The following is a 25,732-nucleotide window of genomic DNA, read 5'->3' as shown; positions in this document are numbered from 1 at the left end:
CTTATGAAGGATGCCATAAAAAGATCCACTATTTTAAAATCATAGAATATTCTGAGTTTGAAGGGATCCACAAGAATCATCAAGTCCAACTCCCAGCTGCACACAGGACCACCCAAAATCAAACGCTATGTCTGAGAGCTGTGTCCAAACACTTCTTGAACTCTGGCACTTGGGGCAGTGTCCACTGCCCTGGGCATCCTGTTCCATGCCCACCGCCCTCTGGTGCAGAATCTTTCCCTAACCCCAACCAGACCCTCCCCTTTCATCAGTGAGCAGAGCTCAGCACTGCTCCTCTGCTCCCTTCGTGGGGAGCCGCAGGCCACCATGAGGCCTCCCCTCAGCTCCCTCTGCCCTGGGCTGAACCAACCCACGGACCTCAGCTGCTCCTCGTAAGTCTTACCCTCTGGACCCCTCACCATCTTTGTAGCCCTGCTCTGGATGCTCTATACAGTTTTATGTTCTTACATGGTGGTGATTAAACCTGCATCCAGTGCTTAAGGTGAGGCTGCACAGCACAGAGCAGAACAGAACAACCCTTTCCCTCGCTCAGTGGCAGTACTGGGCCTGATGCACCCCATGGTACAGTTGGCCCTTCTGGCTGCCAGGGCTCACTGCTGGCTCATGTTCAACTTGCGTTCAGCCAGAACCCCCAGATCCCTTTCCATGAGGCTGCTTTCCAGCCTCTTCCTCCAGTCTGTACATAGACAGATGGCTGCCTTGTTCCAAGTACAGAATCTCCAACATTTGCTCTTTTTCATGTGGTTGGTGATTGCTCAGCCTTCAAATTTGTCAAGATCTCTGCAAGTCCTCTCTACCCTCAAGGGAGTCAACAGGTCTTCCCAATTCAGCATTGTTCACAAGCTTACTTGGTATAACTTTGAGTCTTTCATCTGAGTTTTTATGAAAATGTTAAAAGGAGCTGGCCTTAAAATGGAGTGCTGCAGAACTCCTCTAGTGACAGTCTGGTCATTTACTATAACCCTTTGGATCTGACCCATCAGCCAACCATCCACCCATCTCATTATGTTTTTGTCTAGCAGTATGCTGGATGTTTTATCCAGAAGGATACTGCGAGAAACAGTGTTGAAAGCTTTGCTGAAATTCAAAAAGATTACATTAACTGGCTTCCCTTGGCCAACTAGGTGGGTAACCCTGTCACATTTGTGCCCTCTTTCTTTTTCCTTGAATAACACACTTAATAATAAGGGCAATTTCCAGAGAGTGATAGCCTTGTAAATAGTGATTAGAAAGGAATCTAGGAAACAACAGTTTCCTAGAAACACCCTAAGGGACCAGATTATTCTGGTGAAAATGGAATTTTAGAGAGTGTAAACACAAGAGCTGCAAAGAAATATTTGTGGTTTGTTTTTTTTTTTCAACAGTTTACTTATTTTTCCTATCTGTTTAGGGCATGATTATTCCCTTTTGCATTTGCGTTATTTAAGTTAATAATCATATGCAAGGAATTCAATAAACAGCTCCATCTTCCCCAAAGCAATGGTCCTGAAACAGACTGGATGGGACATAGGGATGTCTCCTAAAGCTAGCCCTATCTGCACAGGGTAGACTGGAAACACAAGCTGTGAAACCCTGTGAACTAAGGTTTTCCTTAACCGGTCTATGACAAGTGCCACACGGAAATTCCCTCATGTCAGAGAACAGCAGAATACATACTTTTTTATCTTTCTGCTTGAAGCTGCAATCAATTAGATTTATGTCAGTAAAAGTTAATGTTTCTGTTTTAATGTATTCTGTTAAGATTAAACTTTCTGTCTGCCTCTTTGCACTATTTTGAATCGAAGAAAGATAATACCAAACTAAAGAAAGACCAGAACACAGGAAAGTAAGTGAAGATTCAGTGACCGCAGTTGAATGAGCACATGCTCTTTAAACTATTATTCAAAGAGTGAGGAAAATGTCCCTGGCAAGCACTGTATTTCTGCATTTTCAGAATTTTATTCAGCAAAACTAACTGCCTCTGAAACATTCATGTGCTCAAATTCATCAGTGACCTAAGGCTTAGTTCAGTTCCACAGGAGATTTTTTTCTGGAAAGAAGTTATAGGCGATATAGGCCATTTTTTTTCCTCCAGTTGGAAACAATCTAAATAGTATAAGTAAATGACATGATGTTTTTCTGAATATTCAGAGAGCTTTAAGTGCTGACAAGTTTATAAACAGGTGCAGGTTGCAAAAGAAGAAAATCCAAATGATTTGTGAATGCTGTTATTCACATCAGGGACATTAAACAAAAAGCAAGTTTATTTTTCTTACTACTGTTTGGGAAGCTGAGAGGCACCAAAAACTGGAGGCGAAGCAGACGTCTGTTTTGCAGGACTCTGCTTATGTTTTATCTCTTCTCTAATACCCAACAATATGCTCTAAACTGCTTAAAGCAATCCCTATGGATTCTGAAGGGAGTTTAAAAAAAAAAAAAAAAGAATGACCTTGAAGCTTACTGGAAGAGTAGTGAAGATAACTTGCCTTTACCTCCTATCTATCTGCTTGGTAAGCACAGGTAGAAGGAAAACAGTGTTCTCCACCCCTTTCTGCAAACAACACCCTAGTTTCAAGGTATAAAATACCAAATAAGAAGCAAGTTTGGTTGCTGGACTAATGCTCAGGATGGCTGCCCGTTAAAAACTTTGTTATCTCCCAGAATGGTTCTGCTACAATGCCTTGAAGAAAGTGTTGTCCCTTTCCCTGTGAAGTGGGCTTCTTTAATCTTTAAGCTGTGTTATCTTGTACTTTTTGCCCAAAGGAGTTATGTATGCCCCATTCCTTATGCGTTCAAGGCCAGGTTGAATGGGATCCTGGGCAACCTGATCTAGTCACTGGCAATCCTACCCATGGCAGGGGAGTTAGAACTGGATGGTCTTTAAGGTCCTTTCCAATCCAAGTCATTCTGTGGTTCTTTGATTCTGTTTCACTTTCCACTGTACTGGCTTCTCACTAAGACCTGTTGTGTAAGGTGTTGAGTTGACAGTCAGGAAACACCACACTGATACTTTGATGTCACTTCTTTTAATTTTTATGGTATCATTTGGCTTTTACGTTGAGATGGTAGAAAAGTTAGGGCAAACAGGAAGAACTGTGTTCCACAGGTAATCTGAGTTCAGCTATCCATTATAGATGGACTACAAAGGTGCAGTTTCAAAATAACCCAATTAACCAGACAACCAACCAAAAAAACCAAACCAGTGCACAAGCAAACTACAACACTTTAACAATACAACGCTATTTATAATGCCTATTTAAATCACATTCTTGAAATTTCTCCACAATTGGCACATCACAGTCCGCTCCTTAGTGGATGACAGTCTTAAAAAATAATCCTAGAATTAAAGCGCAAAGAAAAATATCCAACTTCCTATATCACAATTAGATGTAACACTACCAATAAATATTGAAACTAGACTAAAACACTCACAAATGTTCAATTTATCAGAAAACAGTAGGAAATACTAAACTAAAATTAAGCAATGTTGATGAACCTTAATGGCATTTCTTTTAAAAGACTAATCAGTCTCTTCATATCAGAGAGCTACTAGTTAAAACAAACCTTCTCTCAATAAAAGGAAAAGTACATTTTTCAAGTTTGCAGGTAACAACCAGAAGGAAGTTGCAAATATTTTTATAGATTTCATGTAGTTCTATATATTTTCACAAATCTGTATTGGAAGAAAAGTGTAGATAGATTTAATCTCAGGGATAAGCAACAAAAGAAACATGTTACCTGCGTGACAAGGATGCATCATATTTCTAGGAAATGGAATAATAGGAGGAGCAAGAGGTAAACATGTTCATGTTTTTCTCATATATCTAACGTTATGTACCATCTGTGAAAAATCAAGTTTCATTCAAGAACTTCCCTTTGACCCTCAGGCACGTTACTTGTTTGATCCTGCATTTCAGCTGGGAGAAGAGATCATTTTCCAAACACGTGAAGTCCTATTCTAATGAGCTTTATAATTTAAAAATAACGTAAACAGAATTGTTGCAGAATCAAACCAGAGAAGATCAAAATTCAGTTTAATTCTTCAGGTTTTCATGCAAATAAATCATGCCCATAGTCAGTTACAGGCAAAATGAACTTTCAATTCCTCAAAATAGTGTGTTTTCTGAAAAAACACCTCCCTTACTACATTCTCCACCCATGCCTGAAGCCATACATTCAAAGCAGATGCACTAACATTACTGCATAAGCAAAACACTGGGAAGCTAGGCAAGCTTCTGCGAAGGCCCCTAGAAAATTCACGCTTCTGCAGAAATCCTTTTATCTAAACACCAGGAGTCCAAATTAGTAGCACAGATGGCACAGATCCTGAATATAATTTTAAAATGAAATTTAAAGCCTGGGCAATAACCATCTGCAGTCAGCTTTAACCTCTGTATCCTGGCTAACTCTATCCTGAATGCTAACTGGCACAACTCATTCACATCCTTCCAAAAACTCCTCAGAAGTTTCATCCAAACTCAATTTTCTTCACATTCTATGCTATAAATATCTCTAGAGTCTTACTGTGTATTTTAAATAGCTACTACTTTTTATTACAGAAAAGATTACACTCTTGTGATATAGAGTGTAATTCATTTGCGTGGTTTATACATCTGTATCCTGTAGAATCAGGACTGTTTTACCAGTACAAAACTAAATTGGTTAAATAAGAGTCAGCCCAGGTACAAAATTAATGAACTTAGTGGAGTTTTCATTCAAAGACTAGCATCTAATTATAAAGAGATGAAACATTCAAGAAAGTCTGCTGCCACTTTTAAAACTTTTTAAACCAATGCACACCTTAAAGATCCAAGTTGCCACCTCATGCTTGTTGGCTGGAAATGTTACAAACCAAGGTGATCTTGGTGGTAAAAGCATGCAATAGCTTTCTGGATTTTCAAAAACATAGTGTTTGTAACTATTTTGTGGCAAGGAGACAGCAGGAAAAAAACTCTTTAAATGCAACTTTCATAGAATCATAGAATGTCTTGGGTTGGAAGGGACCTCAAGAATCATCAAGCTCCAACCCCCCTGCCACAGGCAGGGCCACCAACCTCCACATCTAATACTAGACCAGGCTGTCCAGGGCCTCATCCAACCTGGCCTTGAACACCTCCAGGGACAGGGCATCCACAACCTCTCTGGGCAGCTTGTTCCAGCACCTCACCACTCTCTCTGTTAAGAACTTCCCCCTGATATCCAACCTAAATCTTTCCTCCTTCAACTTAAAACCATTTCCCCTTGTCCTGCCATTATCTACCCTTCCGAAGAGTTCACTCCCCTCCTGTTTGTAGGCTCCCTTCAGGTGCTGGAAAGCTGCAATGAGGTCACCCCACAGCCTTCTCTTCTCCAGGCTGAACATGCCCAGCTCCCTGAGCCTGTCTTTGTAGAGGAGGTGCTCCAGCCCTCTGATCGTCTTGGTGGCCCTCCTCTGGACCCTCTCCAACAGCTCTCTGTCTTTCTTGTACCGGGGGTCCCAGACCTGGATGCAGTACTCCAGATGGGGCCTCACAAGGGCAGAGTAGAGAGGGACAATCACCTCCCTCTCCCTGCTGGCCACCCCTCTTCTGATGGAGCCCAGGATACCACCTGCTTTCTGAGCTGCAAGAGCACACTGCTGGCTCATGTTCAGTTTTTCATCCACCAGGACCCCCAGGTCCTTCTCTGCAGGGCTACTCTCAAGGATTGCTCCTCCCAGTCTGTGTATATGCCTGGGATTCCTCTGGCCCAAGGGCAAAACCTTGCACTTTGACTTGAACTTTCACTGCCAGAAAGGAGAAAAGGTCTACTGTATTGTTTATAATTTAAAAAGAAGGGGAAATATTCTAGGTGTTACAACCAATGAAAAATATTTTTAAATGAAAAAAAAAAGCCTTACCTTGAGAAGTTGAGGAAATGAACGTGTCTAGTGAATAAATAGGGCTGCTCAGCAGTGCTTATGTTTTTAATCAATTCCATCTAAAAAGAATTAACAAATCAATTTTTCCATGTTATTGCAAGGCATATTTGGAGACAGATATAACTATCAAACAACATACAGTGATTTAATTTTCAAGTCAGCATTACTCAGGCACTCTTTCTCCACTATCCCTCCTGAACATTGTTATCAAGATAGCACTACTACTATTTCACACCTAAGCAAAAAGGTTAAAGATGCAAACATTATCATGCCATCATGAAGCTAATGTAATTCCAAAAGTGGATATCAATTTAAAGAAAAGCATAAACTAAAGGAAAATTCTAAATTCTGCATCAGAGCTTTGCAAGTGGCAGCTGCCTTCTGAAGACACTGGCTCTATCAGATAGAATGTCAAAATGAAAAATATCTGAAAATGTAACAGAAAGTGGGAGCTGCCCCCAACTTGGGACAGAAGAGCATGGCAGAAAATAATGTCCAGACCATATAAATATTGAGCTACCTCTAAGAGACATCAATCATTATTTTATTTATTTTTCATATTTCTGTTTTGATATTCTGACATTTTGCCACGGTTTTTACATTATGTGTTACACTTTGTTGCTTCTTATCCACCTTGCATTCTCCATTTTATTTTTCCCTAGGATACACATCCTGTCTCTGTCTTTCAGACAAGACAAGACACAGACATTTAATTCCAGGAACCAGGTAAAAAAAGTGTACACAAATATGCTCTTCTCTACCTTCCTCTGCCTTCAACAATTGTATACACTTATGTGTACAACAAGCACTGAAGCAAGTTGCTCATTCATCTTAGGATGGGCCTTTCCCTGTCAAATGAGTTTGAGTATACCAAGCTTTATGTCCGAGAAAGGCTGAAAACCTCAAGAAATGGAACAAAAGCAAGAGGTGACCACCAAAAGAGATGAGAGTATGAATAGGAAAGAGAAACAAGAAAACAAAGAGAAAGCGCATGATTAAGAAATAAATAAATAATACAGCAAGAAGGGAATAGGCTTTAGTTGGGCATATTCAGTCTCCGGACTGTTCAACCCAAGTACAAACAAGTCTTCACAAAGCTCTGCCAGTACAATGAAAATCCATTTTACAAGAAATTCAGCAAGCTAAAAAGCAGAACTTGCCTAGCCCCCACTTACAAAGCCCAGGACACCTTCTAATAATGATTGCATTTAGTTTTTCTTGTTAATGTCCTCAGAAGACAAGGACTCTCCTAGCAAACCAAATCAGCTGACATTTAGTTAGGACTCATAACTCTCTCTGCCAAAAACTTGTATTTGTCTACCTTGCTTCCAGACGAAACAGAGGAGATACTCTAGAGGCTGGATATCAGATGTCTCACTTAATTTCTTTTTTTGTGTGTATTTGTTTTTATCCAGCCAAGTTACAGGAGAATTGAAACTCTCAAAACTGCATGAAGCTTTATGATGTATGGGCACTTTATCTGTTATTCTATTTATATGAATGAAAGGCAGAGTGAAGATATTCATAGGGGATAAAAACTCAACTCACTATGGTCACCACTGTAATTCCATCTTAGAATAAACAAAGAATCATCATTATAGCATAAATACAGAGATGTAAAGATTATTACGTGTTCATTGCAGGGGAGTTGGACTGGATGACCTTTAAAGGTCCCTTCCAACTCTAAGGATTCTATGATTAGAAATGTAAGAAGTAATTACATTGAGTTTAAATGCATGAGTCACTTTAAAACAGTAACAACAGATAAACGAGTTTGGAGGAGTACATGCGAGTGTTACAAAGTACCACTGGAGCCTCCCTTGCCTCACCCTGTGGCAGATACCAACTGGCCAGCACTGCTCTGATTCCCATTGCAATAATGCAGCACTTCTTACTGTGCTTCACCTCATGCAGCAGGCTTGGGTCAGTCTGCTGTTGGACTAGCAGAGGACTTCTGCATCAAGAGCAAAGGCACTCTGCAAAGATGCTGAACAGCATCTGGCCGCCTAGCTTTTTTTTTCCTCTTGCTACCAAACTCAATCTCTTGTGCTATAATAATAACTTACTCTAAAGCAGATGCAGAATTTTGTTTTGATTTGAAGTACCTTCATATTTAGACACTTAATGTTCAACAGGACTTGTACGCAGATGTGGATAAAGCTACAATGTGCATATGAACAAACAAGCACAAACATTCTTTTAAAAACCCTGCCAAAAGGGTAAGTAAGGCTCAAAAGATACAACACACAGATGTCAGGAGGGAAAAATAAATAACTGTAATGGCTCACGGCCACATGCAAATTGTGGCCATATTTCCTCAGGGCTCCTCTCTCTCTGATCCCACGTGGGCTGAACTGATTTCAGCTTAATGAGCCAAATGTACTGCTCAGAAATGCGTAGGAATCAGCTCTCTTTTTAAGGTGATGCAAAAAGAAATAAAAAAATCTTCCAGTGTCTCCCAGAGGAGTAGGGCTTCTAGTCTTTCTCTTCTACAAGAAGACTGGTGTAGAGGACGGCCCATGGAGAGAATGAGTAGCGGATGAGATCTTCAGAAAGCAAGTACTTTTGAATGAAACGGCCACAAAGAAAGAGGGTAGACAGAAGTACCATCTAGCAGATGGTCTTAAACCACCCTCAATGCTGTTTTGGTCCCTAGCATAACATCTTTCTACCACTGTGACTCCTTGCTTAAGTTTTCATTCTATTTTTTTTCTCTATAACTCAATTTCTGCATTGAGCTTTCAACAGGACCTTTAAACAAGACCAGATCTTCAAACAGAGGCAACTCTACAAATTGCAAACCATTTTTAATTCTAAAGCCCGCTTGAACAAGAAAACCAAGAGGCCATACTCCCAGGAGAAGAAGTTTTCCCTTGGACTACTGTCCCACACTATCATTTTAGGATCTGAGCTGGCCATACAGAATCAAGTCATCATGCTCAGCATCAGCAGTGTTATGTATATTCCGTTGTTGGTGCATTGCAAATAACAATCCAGCAGATGGCACAATGAAATGACTTGGAGAGAGATCACAAGAAGTCCTCCCCAAAAGGAAAGAAAGATGGAGGATGCCTTTGTTCCAGACACAGCATTGCTCACATCAAAACTCAACTCAGCCTTGCAAGACAGGATATCATCTCTCCCTTCTCCATAAACATCTATCCTCCACCCTTGGCCTGCTCAGAGCAGTTCTATTTAGTTCAGATTTGTAATAGTTAAATTCAACTGGGAACAAAAAGAAATAATCAGATCATAATATTGCCTGGAGAACAGACAAAACATTCCTACTCTCTCAAGCTGTGGCGTTTCACTGGGAGAGAATCTAAGGTCAAAATGTATAAAGATGATGGGGTACGTGATTTTCCAAGTCAGGTCAGATGGATGACACTATGGTTTCTACTAACTAATGCAAATAGGATGAAAGATTACCTGTATCTGTGTCTCTTCTGAGTTATTTACCTTCTTCTATACAGGTTACTGGCTCTCCTGAAGGCATGTTGGATCCAGGAGGCACAAGAATCCACAGGTACTTGGTTTATCACTTTCATCTTGATATTACTTCACTTCCATAAACAATCCAGAGCTCACAGGAATGAGACCTGATCTTCATTTTCAACTCTCAGAGATTTGGAATCATTTCAAAAATTTATTAAACTCCCCAGGCTGCTAGGACCAATTTTCTAGCTTTAAAAGCACTCAAGAAAAATTAGCAATGGGTTTTTAGTGTGTTAAACTTGAATTACGAATAAAGCTGGCTGCCTGTCCAAAGCATGTGTAGCAGAGGGAAAAGACGTGAGGACAAATGATTGGTTACTCCCACATGTATCAGTATTTGCATATCTATAAACATACTAATTTTTCCTTCTCTGAATCCAAAAACTGGGGACAGGCGTAGTTAGAGAAAGGGAAGAATTCATTTTCCATTGCTACATCCTTCACTTTAAAGCCACATCAATTAGGTTGTCTTTGTATACATAAATACTACGCACAAGTTCTGTAATTGGAAGCTTCCAATTGTTAATTGAAAACATTACAGCAAATGGCAAGGCAAAAATTAACTAATCTTTTCTCAGAAGCCACTCCCTTATGCCCATAGATGTTCAATGGCTGCACTTCTAACTGCTGGCAGGCAGACGTAAAATCTCCATAGTCATTAGGAATACCTACATGCTTAACTCTATTTAACAAGAGCAGACTGCACAAACTAAATATTTACAGAGAAATCTTGGCTGGACCAGAGCTCTAACCAAACACAGGATAGACAAATGACAGGAGGAAGACAGTAATAACATCTCGAACAAGTAGCCCATGCTTGTGCTGTGAGCCTACAGCCCAGCCCAGCCCTCTTTTCTCTCATTCCAATGCCTGGAACCTGAGACCATTCATACTCTCAGTTGCCTCTTACACCACATTAAAGATGGGAGAAACTCCAAGAACACATGTACCCTTCCACCATTCTCAGAGAAAAATACAGGCAGGTTGGTAACAATGGACAAGGAGAAGGCTGTGGTATTCAACAACTTTTTTGCCTCAGTCTTCACTGGCAACTGCTTCTCACAGCCTGCTCGAGTCGATGGGTTGGAAGTTAGGGACTGAGGAACCACTGTCCATCCCACTGAAAGTGACAATCAGGTTTGAAACCACCTGAGGAACCTGAATATCCATGAGACTATGGGTCTTGATGAGATGCACCCCAGATTCCCGAGGAAACTGGCTGATGCAGTCAAACAAGCCACTCACTCTCAATGATATTTGTAAAGTCATGGCAGTCAGGTGAAGTCCCTGGTAATGGGAAAAAAGGCAATGCCACACTGATTTCTAAGAAGGGTATAAAGGACAATGTAGGCAACTACCAACCTGTCAGCCTCACTTCTGTGCTAGGGAAGGTCACGGAACAGATCCTCCTGGAAGCTGTGCTAAGGCACATAAAAGAGGAGGAGGTGACACAGAACCACCACCACGGCTTCACCAAGGGCAAATCCTGCTTGACAAACCTAGTAGCCTTTTATGATGGTGACACTGCATCAATGGACAAGGAAAGAGCCACTGATGTCATCTGGACTTCAGTAAGGCCTTTGATACAGTCTCCCATAACATCCTCCTCTCCAAATTGGAAAGATATGGACTTGATGAGTGGATTGTTCAATGGACAAGAATCACAGAATTGTAGGGGTTGGAATGGACCTCTAGAGATCATTGAGTCCAACCCCTCTGCAATGCAGGCTCCCTACAGCAGGCTGCGCAGGTAAGCGTCCAGGCAGGTTTTGAGTATCTCCAGAGAAGGACAATCCACAACCTTCCTGAGCAGCCTGTTCCAGTGCTCCATCACTCTAACCATAAGAAGTTCCTTTGTATATTGGTGCAGAACTTCCTATGCTCAAGTTTACGGTCATTTCCCCTTGTCCTATCACCACAGACCACTGAGAAGAGGTTGGCCTCATCCCTTTGACTCCCACACTTAATATATTTATAAACATTAATAAGATCACCTCTCAGTCTTCTTTTCTCAAGGCTGAACAGACTCAGGTTGCTCAGCCTCTCCTCACAGGGAAGATCCTCCAGGCCCTTTATCATCTTTGTGGCCCTGTGCTGGACTCTCTCCAGGAGATCCCTGTCTTTTTTTTGTACCGGGGAGCCCAGAACTGGATACAGTACTGCAGGTAAGGCCTGACCAAGGCAGAGGAGAGGGGGAGGATCACCTCCACTGACCTGCTGGCCACGCTCCTTTTAATGTACCCCAGGATCCCATTGGTCTTCTTGGCCACCAGGGCACACTGCTCGCCTGAAACTGGTTGCTAGATCATACCCAGAGAGTAGTGGCCATCAACGTCTAGATGGAAATCAGAGACAAATGGCATCCCTCAGGGGTCAGTACTGGGGAAATGCTCTTCAACATCTTCATCAATGACCTCAACAGTGGGATTGAGTGTATTCTCAGGAAGTTTGTGGATGACACCAAACTGTGTGGTGTGGCTGACACACCTGAGGGATAGGATGCCATCCAGAGAGACCCAGACAGGCTTGAGAAGAACCTCATGAGTTTCAACAAAGCCAAGTGCAAGGTCTTGTACCTGGGTTGTGGCAATCTCCACTATCAGTACAAGCTGGAGGACTGAAGAATGGAGCACAGCCCTGCTGAAAAGGACTTGAGAGTACTGGTGGATGGTAAGCTGGAAATGAACCAACAGTGTGCCTTTGCAGCCCAGAAAGCCAACTGTATCCTGGGCTGCATTAAAAGAAGTGTGGCCAGCAGGACAAGGGAGGTGATCCTGCCACTCTACTCTGCGCAGGCGAGACCTCATCTGGAGTACTGTATCCAGATGTGCAGTCCTCAGTACAGGAGAGACACGGACCTGCTAGAGCACACCCACAGCAGGGCCACAAAAATGATCCAAGACATGGAACACCTCCCCTATGAAGACAGGCTGTGAGCTGGGGCTGTTCAGCCTGGAGAGGAGAAGGCCATGGGGAGACCTGAGAGAGGCCTGTCAGTATCTAAAGGGGAACTATAAGAAAGAAGGGAACAGACTCTTTAGCAGTATCTGTTGTGGTAGGACTAGAGGAAATGGTTTCAAACTAAAAGAGGGGAGATTTAGACTGGATATAAGGTGAAGGTTTTTTTATGATAAGAGCAGTGAAGAGCTAGAGCAAGTTGCACAGATGCTCCATCCTTGGAGACATACACAGTCAGGCTGCACAGGGCTCTGAGAAACCTTATCTAGTTGTAGATGTCCCTGTTCATTGCACAGCAGTTGGACAAGATGCCCTTTAAAGGTGCCTTCCAATTCAGATCATTCTATGATTCTATTCAATGAAATATTTTGTTCTTCATACTCCACTCACAAAAAAAAAAGAATAAAACTGAAAATACCTTAAACAAGAGAAAAGTTAATGTCTTCTGGCATGTAACCTGTGCTTTCCAGCAAAAGTACTCATTAAATTCTGAACCTACTGAAACTATGTAAATAAGCCATAAATTAAAATAAAGAGACTCAAGTTACTGCAGAGCATAATAAATTGTCAGCTTTGTAGCAATATGTACTCCACTATCTGTGCTCCTGGATATTTGCCATATGGTAACCTAACAGCTTCTGGAGTGCAAAAACACAATGCAGTTGTTTATCCTCTATCATGTTGCATTAAAATTCAGTCTGGGTTTCTTTGGAATCCTGATGCTTCAGATCAAAGCAGGGAAGACTGATTACACGTGATCTCTCACTGTGTTTAACATGTTTCTGCCTACCATAGAAATGCAGCAGATTATGAAGGTTAAAGATTGTGGCTGCTGCTACCTCAGAGGTTTTTAGATTTTATGACACATCTTCTAATCAATAATGAATGAAAACAGAACCCGGCAACTCAAAACACAAAAACAATTGTGCCAATAAAAATCCCCTATTCCATACCCAGCAGTTAAGCAGAAATAGTTAAAAGAAGAAAGAATAACACAAGGTAGTTTGCCCTCTGACCCAATGGGACCATTCTGCAAACTCCCCAGGCTGCACATTGCTGACAGTGTGGTGCTAGCAGCAGTCCAAAAGCACACGAAGATGCTGTGGCAGCTGCAGCCCCAGGCTCTGCCTCTGCCATCAGTCAATGAGTGGGGCTGAGCAGGGTAGCAGGGGTGACCCTGGCCCACTCCACAGCCTTTTGGCTGGTGTGGCAGCCCTGGATTGCCAGTCCCTCAAACACAAGTGCCCTGAAAGTGTAGGTGAACTACTGTCTGTGGGATCTCGATGGCTACACTGGAAGAAGGGAACTTGGGAACTGCAGTAGCAACATCTGCTCCCAAATTTTAAATTGGAACAAACTGTTAGATCCAAAACAACAAACACTGAAACTTATGCTCATAAAAAGGCCCATGTCTGTATTTTGATCACTGCATACATCCTCTTGTGGTTTGCTAATCTTAGGAGTGACGCAGGCATCTGCTGCAGCATTTACCTGAATCAGCAGATCAAAAGAACAGCTGTGGGCAACGTGAAAAAGCCATGTGTACTGCTTATGAATTAATCAGTACACTTTGGAAACCGAGTTTTTTTGAGTTACTTGCATCAATACCTATTGATGGCATTGACACTTGTGAGCACATGGTTTCCCTAGATACAAATGAATTTAAATAACTAAATCTTTTGGTCTCAAAACTGCAAAAATAATGTCCTCTATAGTTTTAAGGGAACATGAGTTTAAGGGAATATAAAAAAGGGTTATCCAGGTAGAGAGGTTTCATTCATATTTGCTTTATGTTGTACAATAATGTGAAAAAGGCAGATGAGTGAGAGGCTGAGATAGGATCAAGGATGTGACTACAGCAACATGGTTTAGCATGGTCCTGGTTAAGAATTTTTTGAAGCAAGTGATTATTAAAAGAGGATAGGAAACTGTTGGCTTTTACTTATTTGTACTTTGCTTAAAGAGACCCAAGCTAGCTCTGCATATGCTGGCACATCTATGTGACAAATGGCTGTGCCCTGCAGATACATTAATACAGGTCCCAGAACCTGTTAGCACCTAACTTCACTTGTAATAACCCTTCTTACATCTCTGAACTGACGCTGGGCTAACTGCTATGTTGAGTACATTCAAGAGCTGGCTCACTGGAAGCTAGTTTTTCTTGTAACCCTCCACATCATGTTGCTCTTGGCTCTACCATTCATTTCTCTTGTTAACTGAAGCCACTTCAAGGATGTGGATTTCTGGCACATTACTGAGGTCAAAGAAGTAACACATCTTTTCAGTATGATTTCTGCTTGTATACGCCTTAGTTTCTCAGCTTCACAAACACAATAAGAGAACAGGCTCTAAGTTGAGCAGGAGTAGCTTACCTGTTCATTTTTGGTCAGTCTTGTTTTGTTATGAATGTCAGATGTTACCAGGTTGAATCCATGTTTCTCTGATAAAATTCTCAAAAGCAAAACCACAGTTCTACTCCCACACTTTCCAACTCTGTTGTAGACCACCTGGCTGGGGAAAGGAAGTACCTAAGTAAAGATTGAAAAATATGGAGTCAGTATATTGGTATTTTTGCTTCTTTGTATCTCAGTCAGAGAATATTTTGCCTGTAAGCCAACAGATACGTAGAAGAGAATTTCTAGGATTCTGCCCACATCAGAAGCATTCATTTCCAGCAGCAAGCTATAAGCTCTTCAGAATAAAAAGCACATAATTCAGGAGATGACAAACAGAATTTCCCCTTGTGACACAGTTTACAGTTACAGTGCAGATCAGAAGCTACTCAAGGAACACTAAACCACTGCTGATGACTTCCAGTGAAGATGGTGATGAGCTTAAGCATACTGACTACCTCCATACAAAGAACAGCAGTGAACTAGCACTGCAGTTCGGCAGCTCCAAGTGAAGCTGACCTAATGAAAGAGGAATGCTTGAGTTGCAAAACTTCAGCTTAAAAGAAAAAAAATAGAAAAGCAGCAACCAACTGGAGAGAGCTGAAATTAATCAACTGTTTCAATCTAAAATATAAACAAGAATCTTCCAAAGTCCTAGAGAAGAAATCTGACACTGAAGAGGCATGTACTTGTTCAACAAACAATACCAGTGGTCACTGCTGGGCCTGCAGGACAAATGGCAAACTCTGGTCACACAGGTGATCTTCACTCAATGTCAAACCAGACTGGCCACATCTTACCTGTCTGCTGGCAGTAGTCCCCAGCCCAAGTCACTGTTGCAGCACGCTCTCCTCCCTGTTTGGGAGACTGTTAGTTGACTTAGGCTAAAACTATGCCAAGATTTATCTGAATAATTTGACATAATAGGCAGCTGTGATCCTAGGCCTGGCACTCCTCATGCATCTGCTGCAGGCCCCAGCATTCTTTACAAATATCATCTCTCTGAAGCTGTAGATAAGTTTATTTTGGGCTCCAAAAGCACAAAAGAGAGGGTAGAAAAGTTTAACATTTCTTCTCTCAGTTATTCCTCCAAAATTCCTACCATACTTTAGCAACAGTTATTGTATGATACCTATTACTGCCTATGAGGCAAAGACAGAGAGGCCAAGGTTGCAAGTGGGGTACTTGTGTGATTGTACTAGTATTTTTGTGAGGCACAACTATCAGAGCTTTTAATAATAGCTAACAAAATGTTTTTAGACACCTTAAGAATTCTAGATGAGAAGTGCTTCAAAAATAAACAAAGCAACATGACACTGATGGTGCTTTGCATGTTTGACTAACATTATTCAGTTCAGCATTTTAATCAAGGAGTTTTATTACCAGGTGTACTGAAATTCAGTTCAGAGCAATCACAGGAATAACAGATCAACAACACATGAAGCTGTCTAGCTTGAACCCCAAATTATCTGAGGAAAGGTAACGGCTCTACAGTAACAACTTTCAAGGAAGAAAGAAAAGGATAACTGAGAGGTGAAAGTGTTATTGTGATTTGTGGATGTAAAAAACAACAGGATACAAACATCACAATGTCCTTCATTATACTAAGTCCACTGATGAATTATGGCTACGTGTCTGTCTGCACCTAACATAAAATTGTACCAAAACTCAGAATTACTGTCTCGAATACAGCTACCTACAGGCTTGCCAAACTGAGATCTGACACAGATCGAGGAGTACCTGTCTCTGCTCCATGGATAGAAGTCTCCTCTTAGCTATTACCTTTCTGACAGCCAGCAGAAATCAATAGCCTGTTGATTCGTCTCCAAATGAATATTCAGAAATACCTGTTATTAGCTGCCAGCTTACAAACTGAAGTTCATTAAGCCTGCTTCCATACACTTGCACCAGCTGTTTTCCACTTCTGGAAAAAGTGGAAAGTGTCTTGCCTTTGAGTCAAGAAAACCAATGTCATGATTGATAGACTCATCTTGTAAATACTGTACATCCTATCACAGTTTAGGCATTTTTCATGCAGAATTATTCATTGTTTTGCTACTAGAGCCTTAGTCATTTGTTTGTATTCAGTCATGCCAGATATGGTGCCCACAGCACACCAATGACACTCCTCTTCTGTCCTCGCTGTGCTCTCTCCATGTCCCCTACAGATCTCTGTCACTAACCTAGGTGCGCTACAAGTTTTACGACAGGAAAATAAGGCGTCCTCTGCAGGCATGATCTGGCAGGAATAGTTTTCTGTTCATTCAGCAGTTTTGATTTCTTTGGTATGTTGAGACAGGGTCATTGTTTCCTATCCATTATGTACTGCATGGTAATTTTAGCTATTCCATTAAAAAATCCTTGTAGCTCCTAAGTTTCAGTTGATCCTTACTGGTAGTAAAGACAAGACTGGTGAAGCACTGACCCTGCATATACTAGCCGACTATTTCTCCTTGGGATGCCAGTCCCTTACCTGAAACACAGTACAATGCATTTCATTGTAGTAGTTACTGCCCAAATGCTAGTGCTGCCTGATACTTGAGAATTTCCTCAACTTAAGCTAGATACCAAAGCAAAATGATGAGAAATACTGTAGGCATCCACTTTGCATAGCCATTCCTGCAGCATATAGAAAAGACTGTCCTGTCTACTTTGTAAGATGAATAAAACTTATGTTTGTTATTTATCTTCTAAGAGCAGAATATTTCGTCACTCCAGTATATATTTCTAAAGCACCAGAAGTCAGAGTACCACTGCTACATGCACCGTGCCTTAATAAAACCAACCAACCAACCAAAAAAAAAAACCAAACACAAAGAACAAACACATAGAACAATTCTATTGATCGGGATCACTACAAGGAAAGAACTATTCTATGTCATATTTAATATTTGCAGACTGGTTCAGAAGCTCATACGATAAAACTGGGAAACCAGAAAACCAGAAAGTGCAAGCTGTAATTCACTGTTCTAAAGGAAGCTGGATGCAGCTTTGTTTTGTTCCTGGACAATTTCCATGGGCTATTTTTTCAGCAAAAGGTATACTGAAGTCACATTATCACATTAGCTGAATATTTGGTACAACAAAAAGCAGCAGTATCAAATGCTGTAGATGAAGAAGCATCTGTTTTCAAGCCTTTTAAATTGGCTAACATTGTCAGGACCTCACGGTTTCACCTTCAGCAGTGCATGTATGCCACTCACAAAGGGAAAGCTTGTATTTCTATTAAGAAGGCTGCAAAAAATGTTTCCATATACAGGGCCTGTGCCCTGGTTCTGCATGTCTGGTAGTCTCATGATATTTGTACAGCTAATAGATCATCATAGAAGTAAAATGATTCCTCAGGCAATCCTTAAGATTACTTTCAAAGAGAACTGCAAACGAGAGCAAAAAATAAAAGGAGAAAGAGAGATACCCTTATAATGAATGGGAACATACTGCATTTTTCTGTCAACATTACACCCAATTACCAAAGGAACATTACTATTGCTACCATTAGCAATGTTTAGGATATCCTTCACTGCAACATAACCACAAAAGCTACTATTCCTCAAATTAGCTGGGGAAGGGATAAGTATTTGGCAGTTGCTGTTTGGTTGAGATTTCTCCAGGACAACTCATCTGCTGATTCAGTAGTGAACATGGGCCTCCCTGGGATCATATAAAACCCACAGAACACACAAAGTCTTCACTTTTTGCAACATTTATTTAAAAGTTTTCTATGAGAAACCCACCCCCTTCATCAATCTTTCCTACCGAAGCCTTCCTTTCTATGAAATTCAAAATCCCATCCTTAATGACTTCAGAACTCTAAAAGTGATGAATTTAGTATCTGCATTGTACAGCAGTAGCTAACATTTGATTTTGTAAGAATTTGTAAGACCATGGAAACGTTAAACAATACTTCGCATTTATTAACTGCTTTGATTTTCATAGCAGAGTTGCACTTTGCAATACAGAGAGCAAAAATTTTCTACCTGATACTTGACTCATTTCAAGTGGAATTTTACTGCACGCAGATTAAATTTAAGTTCAAATTAAATCCCTGATATGATTAGCCAATATCGTTTGGCTGAATCATATTAATATCATGCTTAAAACGATCAAAATAAAATCAAATCTGGTCTTTGTAAAGTTTCTGTTCTACATACAAACAACTTGCCAGCTAAAACCAACAAGTGATTCTAAGTTTGGCCAGTTCTTACCTTTCTTAGGTAGAGCAGTTCTGTTCTGTACACAGACAATAACTATGACAACCCCCCACTAAGAAACCATAAACAAATACTCACTACAGACAGAGAAAACTGAAATAAGGGGCCATTATTTCCAGGCAACTGCTTAGCTTAAAGGAGGCCAATATATCAATGCCCTGATTGAGAAAACATCTGAATGCACTTTGGTAAAATCAGACAAGATTCAAGATAAATGCTACAGCTCTAAGACCACTTTAGAAGAACACGATCATTAACTGTAATCAAATCTTCACTTGTAGTGCTGCTGAATGCAGCTAGCTTTAATGATTCATTGCTGAAACTTTGCTAAGGTTTTATTTACGTCACTATTCCGCTTTAACACCTAAATGCACCAGAAAGTATACCTGATAAACAAAGCCATGCAGCAGAGAGATTTTTGGTACTTAAGCAAGTATTTGTTTAATGTGACCAATTCTCTCTGGACAGTGCTTATCTACTTTCAGCAATTTAGAAAGTGCCTAAGTAATTTCTTAGAAGAAGAAATACTTCTTCCGGAAACCTGCTTGAATCAAGCAGATCTAGAAATGCAAGACGTTGAAAACCTTTTAAAAACAGGAACTTTTGTTTTCCCACTCACAAAGCACACAACAAGAATCAAACAACATAAGAAATCATGGCAGAGGAGACATTTGAAAAGAAGGCTCCTATTATACTAGCAGAAACAAAATGGAAAACAGCAATTTGAGATTTACGAACTCCTAATTGGATTACAATTCATTTTACAATGAGAGTATGTATCATATAGACTAACTACTTCTTGAGGTGGTGCTCTGGCAATGTGATACTCATGTAACAATGCACAACTTCAAAACAATTACAGAGTGACTTTATTGAGCAATGCATCAAAGCCCAGAGGTAGTATAAACAATTCAAATACATAATTCATTCTGGAGTTATGTGAATTAGTACTTACAGCTATGAAAAAGTAAAATCCACAGTATAATTACAACAGCTCTTTCCAAGGGTTTGAAAAGATGTGCAACGATTTACTTGTCATTTTCTTTTCCCTTTTGGTTCACTGTTAAAGAAGATGACAAGACTCATTCTGAATTAAATCCAGAGGAAGAAAAATCATGTTTAATGCAAATTCATTTTGCAATAAGGATGACAACTGACAAAGAGGTCCACAAGTTTGAGAAGCTGAGCCATTTCTCAGCCAGTGTGACAAAAATCCAGGCTCCTACTTTCAATGTAGGCTCTGTTTCTAGGTGAATCTTTGCATAGGCTGGATAATTACTCACTGTGTCAACAGTTTAGGGATCCACCCAAAGGCCCTAATAATTCCACTTTTACAGGGCCAAACACTAATTGCTAATTCATCAAACATTTTCCAGCCCAGGAAGTATTTCCTCAGATAAATAACTCATGTTAGAGATACACATTCCCAGAAAGGAGTCCGTTACTTCCACAAATTATGCAGGTAACTATGTGCTTACATATAAGATGGGCCAGAGGCTGATATCAGAAATGGTTTCTCCTTTCTGAGCAGATACTAATTTGGGGTCAGATAGCGCTCCACATCTGCCATGTGAATGTGGCCAATCAACACAGACAAAAGTTATAAGATCACAAAAACAAACACTTGCTGATGTCACATATCTCTATGCAATATCAAATCTTCGCTCTGCAACCCCTTCACTTTCTTCCTGCCCAGACAGGCAGGAAGAAATATTATTCTTATAATTTTTATATCATTCTTATAATTTAAAAGACTTCAAAAATGGTTTACTGGGTCAAAGCAATGGTCCATTTGGCTCATGAGAGGTGGAAGATGCTCATTAGGGAGAGCATACAATCCCAACCGTGTCAGCAGTCCATTTCTCTCTGATTTCTCTCCTCCTCCTCTTCCAGTACCTCCAGAAAGAAATTCTAGAATTTATTAACCACCATTGATTTAATTTTTACATTACCTTCTACTGTTCCTAGTGAACACTCATTCTCATATTGCGGGTTTCAGGAAGGCAGATTGTATACTGCAGTTACATGCTTTGAGATCTTAGATTCATCTGATGCCTCTTTTTTTCAGTGAAGTTTTTAACAAGCTTGACACAGACTACTTAAAGACAAACACTGAGGCCAATAAGAGAGAGCACACTCCAAAGAAGACAAAAAAAAAAAAGTCCCATTCCAAAGAGAAATCACTTTATTGTCACTCACATTTAAAGCAACTACAACAAAGAATTACTATACAAATATATTCCAGTAGAAAGCATGGCTGAAATGTGAAAGAGTTAGACTCGCTCTCCTCCAGCTAAACCACATAGATATAATTATATGAAGTACTACCATACTTCATTTCAGAGCTTAAAGATCACATAATCATAGAATCACAGAATGGTTTGGGTTGGGAAGGACTTTAAAAATCATCAAGTTCCAACCCCCTTCCATGGTCAGGAACACCTCCCACTAGACCAGGCTGCCCAGGGCCCAGTCTAACCTGGCTTTGAACACTTCCAGTGATGGGGTGTCCAGTCCTTCTCTGGGCAGCTTGTGCCAGTGCCTCACCACCCTCTGAGTAAAGAATTTCTTCCTGTCTCATCTAAAAATATCCTTTTTTAGTTTAAAGCCACTACTGCTTGCCCTGCCACTACATTCCCTAAAAAAAGAGACTCTCCCCCCATCTGCAGGCCCCTTTTAAATATTGGAAGGCCACTCTGAGGTCTCCTTGTAGCCTTCTCTTCTCTAGGCTAAATTACCCCAACTTTCTTAGTGCAAATACCCAGCCAATTTCTTATCCACTGAGTGATCCATTCATCAAATCCACGTCTGTTCAATCTGGAGACATGGAGAGAGGTTAAATGCTTTGAATGAGTCCAGACACCCACAGATACCTGTCTATCCACCTGCAGAGTGTAGTGATACTAGAAAAAGATAAGGTTTTTGAAGTACCCAACTCCAAAGCAGACTAGACAGCATGATCTTCTTTACAGGTCACTGAACATAACTGGAAACCACAAGAAAGACAAGGGTGAGGTTTGTTTGCAAAGTCTGAACTCCATACAGCTGCAGTGGAGCACTGAAAATAAGCAGAAGAATAAACAGAAGAGCCTTCTGTTACATCTTACATCTTCATTAAGAAACTAATCCAATTGAAAAAAGAATGACTTAAAAACAAAGCATTTCATCTTTTTGGCAGCTGACACATTTGGAAGAATGAGTTAAAATATGTTTTCTAACGATTCAACATTCCTAAGTACCAAAATAAATTGAAAACATAAGCATCGGGCACAAACAACAAAAGGAGACTGGATGTAGACACAGTACTCTGACTTGCTACAACAGAAGAAAGGCATTACTATAAAGCATCCTCCAAAATTAATGATTTGTCCCACAAAACAGATCTGTATAGTCAATACCAAAACCTAAAATAATCTTTATCTGGGAAGTACTGCACCCTTACAATTCTAACAAGAGCTCAGTCCAAAGCTTAATGATGTCTGTATGTTAAGTCTCAGATCAGGTCGTTTTACAAGGTATTGCATCTACACATGCAGCAGCACAAGAAAAGAAAACAAAATAGTACATTTTCAAATTTATGGCTGTACCCTGTCAATGCATTTATTTTTGCTCTTTTTATCCCTCATGTTTGATTTACTTTCCTACAGCAGCAGATGCAGGTGAGCATAATCTCTACTTCTGCAATCTGCTGCACGAGATTTCCCACAAAAGAGAACAAAGAACCAAGTTTATTTCAGGTACCTGATATTACCACAGTTTTTAAATTCAGCATTTGCACACAAAGAACGAAACAAGCTGGTGAAGAGCAGCTGTTCTGTTCACTTAGCACTTTCAGGTGGTCACCGATATTAGACATTATCTTGATGTGTGAGCAGATTCCTGGCTCTAATCTCTCAGCTCTGTATGGTAGTGGTGGCAGCTCCAGTTCCTCTCAGGGATGAAGCAGCTGAAGGGGAATCATTCTGCCAAGCAGGGAGTGGCTGGGGGCTACTGCTGAACACCTGCTAGATTAACCACATCTTCTCTTCTCATCCTTTCTTACTTAGTACAGCACGCTTTTCAGTTTCCTCTTCATTCTTCTTGGTTTCCACTTTGGTTGGCAACTTCTTCACCTCCTCTGCAGCCAAAATTAAGACACAGGGCTGTATCTTTTCAACCTAACACTGAAGTGAACTGAACAACTACCCTTCAAATTTTGTAGACATCCCATCTAATACACCTGAGGATGGCATTTAAAAGAATCAAAGACTGCTTGTGGCAGATGGAAGGATGCAGAGCAGAAAGTTATTACTCTTTTCCTGTGGTTTAACCTCTCTTTACCCTGTGTGAGTGTATACAGATGGTAACAGAAAAGAGAGAATGGAAACACTATCATGAATTCCCTTCTGAAAAGCAGTATATTTTCATCTCTTAGTTACAAATTTTATCATGTTGTGGAAGTCATCTTGCTGGCATGTGCCCATCTCATAACAAAATAAAGGAGATCAGTGATGTAAATTGTTCACTGATGTTGACATTTGAGGGAACACGCGTGAACTCATGTAGGTAAAATTTTTTCTTGTCACTTTAATTACTCAACTTGCCACTGAAAGGTTTTCCACATGGTATCAGGAGACCCTTAAACTGTAGAATTTTTGCATGTCAGATTCTAACTCCAGAGCAGCTTCACATTTTATAAATACATATATGAAAATATAAAACTATATGAAAATAAAAATGTTGAAACTGTGAAGTTTGAAACTGCTGTTTTTTCTCCTGGTCCCATAGTTTGGTACAGATGTGTTCAGAACACACTGGCACAGTTATTCTCTGTTTAAGTAGTAAATCCTATCACATCCAACCCACATGTTTATATTGGATACTTACAAAATGAGAGATATTAAGTACCTAAGCCAGGCTTTAAAAGTTTTTACAATACACTGTGGCATTGGAGTTCCCTTAAGTAACCTAACTACCTTTCAGTAGTTTCTGTGCTTACAATGCAATATTCATGAGTTCACCCTGGAACCCAATAATATTGGATTTGACAGGGTTGAGTGGTAGACTAAATAATTTATTCCTCTGTATGCATTTGTCTTTCTTCACGTTAAGGTTTAACTCTTTTGTATCTATTGTGGTTGACTATCAGGCTGCAGCTAGTGCAACACACCATGGCTTCACCACTGCCAAGGACCTGTCATGCTGTCTCAGTGTGCCCTTCTACACTTAACTTTAGTCCCTCCTTTCATATTTTACTTTAACATTTCCAGAATGATCTTAATCACGTTCATCTTTTTCTCTGTACTTTGTGCAAGCACTTCATAAGTCAACTGCAGAATGAAATAAATGTTGTTTATAGCCATAACCGGATTTTAATTTGTAAAACAGGCCAGTTCTGCTGGACTGTAACCCACATGTTCATTACTGATGAGCTGGCTATGAGGTACTCACTCCCTGTGTTCAGAGGAACTCAGAGAGACTAAATTTCCATCAGAGCTTCTGAAGATAACGGATTCAGCAACAGTGTGTCACCACCTGGAAGGAACAACAAGCACCTACATGAAGGACAACATTCTGCTGGCCAACTCTTCCAGAACCAGAATGTAGAATAAATCCCACTGTCATCTAAAATTACTCACAGGCCCAGAATAACTTTCCCAGCTGACCACAGTCCACACTTGAGCCATATGTGGATCCCACGTTGCTGGAAATGCCACATTCTGAAGGCAATGATGGAAGATGTCCAGTATCAAGCATTCCCATTTCACCCTGCTGCAAACTGAAATTATTAATCTGGCTTGCTCAGGAAAATTAAATCTCATTCCTGCCAACCACTTCCACTTCAGTGGAAGAAGCATATCCCTGCACCTACTCAAAAATCAGAAATGGTGCCAGCAGTGAAGGGCCCCACACTCTTCCAAGTTGCTAGGGTACTGTCATTACAACATTATGGGGACTGTCCTGGAAATTACCTGGTCATACTTCACTGCCCTTTGCTTACTTTACTCACCCAAACTCCTCCACTTGAATTACCACTACTCTCACGCAGGCCCATTCATGAGAAACTCCAATCTTTGCTACGCTCATGTTTTGAGTCTACTGTTGAGCATTCATACACAAGCTCACACTCTCCTTTTTGATTAAAGCTCTTCTCCTTAGTATCATGTTTTCATTTTTTTTCCTTCAAGCATAGTGGCTAGAAAAAAAAAATCAGGTCACGTGTGCTTCGCACAGAACTGTTTAACAGTTAACAGTTCAGGACTTAAGAATTGCATCAAGAAATATGATGCTTGTGGTAAAATCGTAAGTATTACTCAACTGAGGCTTAGAGACTTCAACCAAATCAGTCTGTCACTTTCACAAGATATCCTGTCATAGAATTATAGAATGGCCTGGATTGAAAAGAACCTCAAAAATCAACCAGTTTCAACCCCCCTGCCTTGGGCAGGGTTGCCAACCACTAGACCAGGCTGCACAGAGCCACATCCAGCCTGGACTTGAATGCCTCCAAGGACGGGGCATCCTCAGCCTCCTTGGGCAACCTGTTCCAGTGCATCATCACCCTCTGAGTGAAAAAATTCTCCCTAATATCTAACCTAAATCTCCCCCCTCTTAGCTTAAAACTATTCCCCCCTGTCCTATTACTATCAAGCCAGATAAACAGTCATTCCCCCTCCTGTTCATATGCTCCCTTCAAGTACTGGAAGGCCACAATGAGGTCTCCCCAGAACCTTCTCTTCTCCAAGCTAAACAAGCCCAGTTCTCTCAACCTTTCTTCGTAGGAGAGGTGCTCCAGCCCT

The 25,732-nt window shown here is 40.6% G+C and overlaps 1 protein-coding gene across 3 annotated transcripts in view; it reads right to left on the bottom strand.

The window, feature by feature from the left end:
- UST (uronyl 2-sulfotransferase) overlaps positions 1-25,732 on the bottom strand; it is a 189,259-nt gene that overhangs the window by 88,437 nt on the left and 75,090 nt on the right. For all 3 annotated transcript variants that reach the window (XM_021390489.1, XM_021390491.1, XM_021390492.1), the window contains 2 exons: positions 14,722-14,877; positions 5,876-5,955 (listed from right to left, as the gene is read on the bottom strand). In XM_021390489.1, the coding sequence (XP_021246164.1) occupies positions 5,876-5,955; positions 14,722-14,877 (236 nt within the window). The remainder of the gene's footprint in view (positions 1-5,875; positions 5,956-14,721; positions 14,878-25,732) is intronic.

This window comes from Numida meleagris, chromosome 3 (assembly GCF_002078875.1).
Source record: "Numida meleagris isolate 19003 breed g44 Domestic line chromosome 3, NumMel1.0, whole genome shotgun sequence".
Lineage (NCBI taxonomy): Eukaryota > Metazoa > Chordata > Aves > Galliformes > Numididae > Numida > Numida meleagris.
This window is presented reverse-complemented; position numbering and strand designations above follow the sequence as displayed.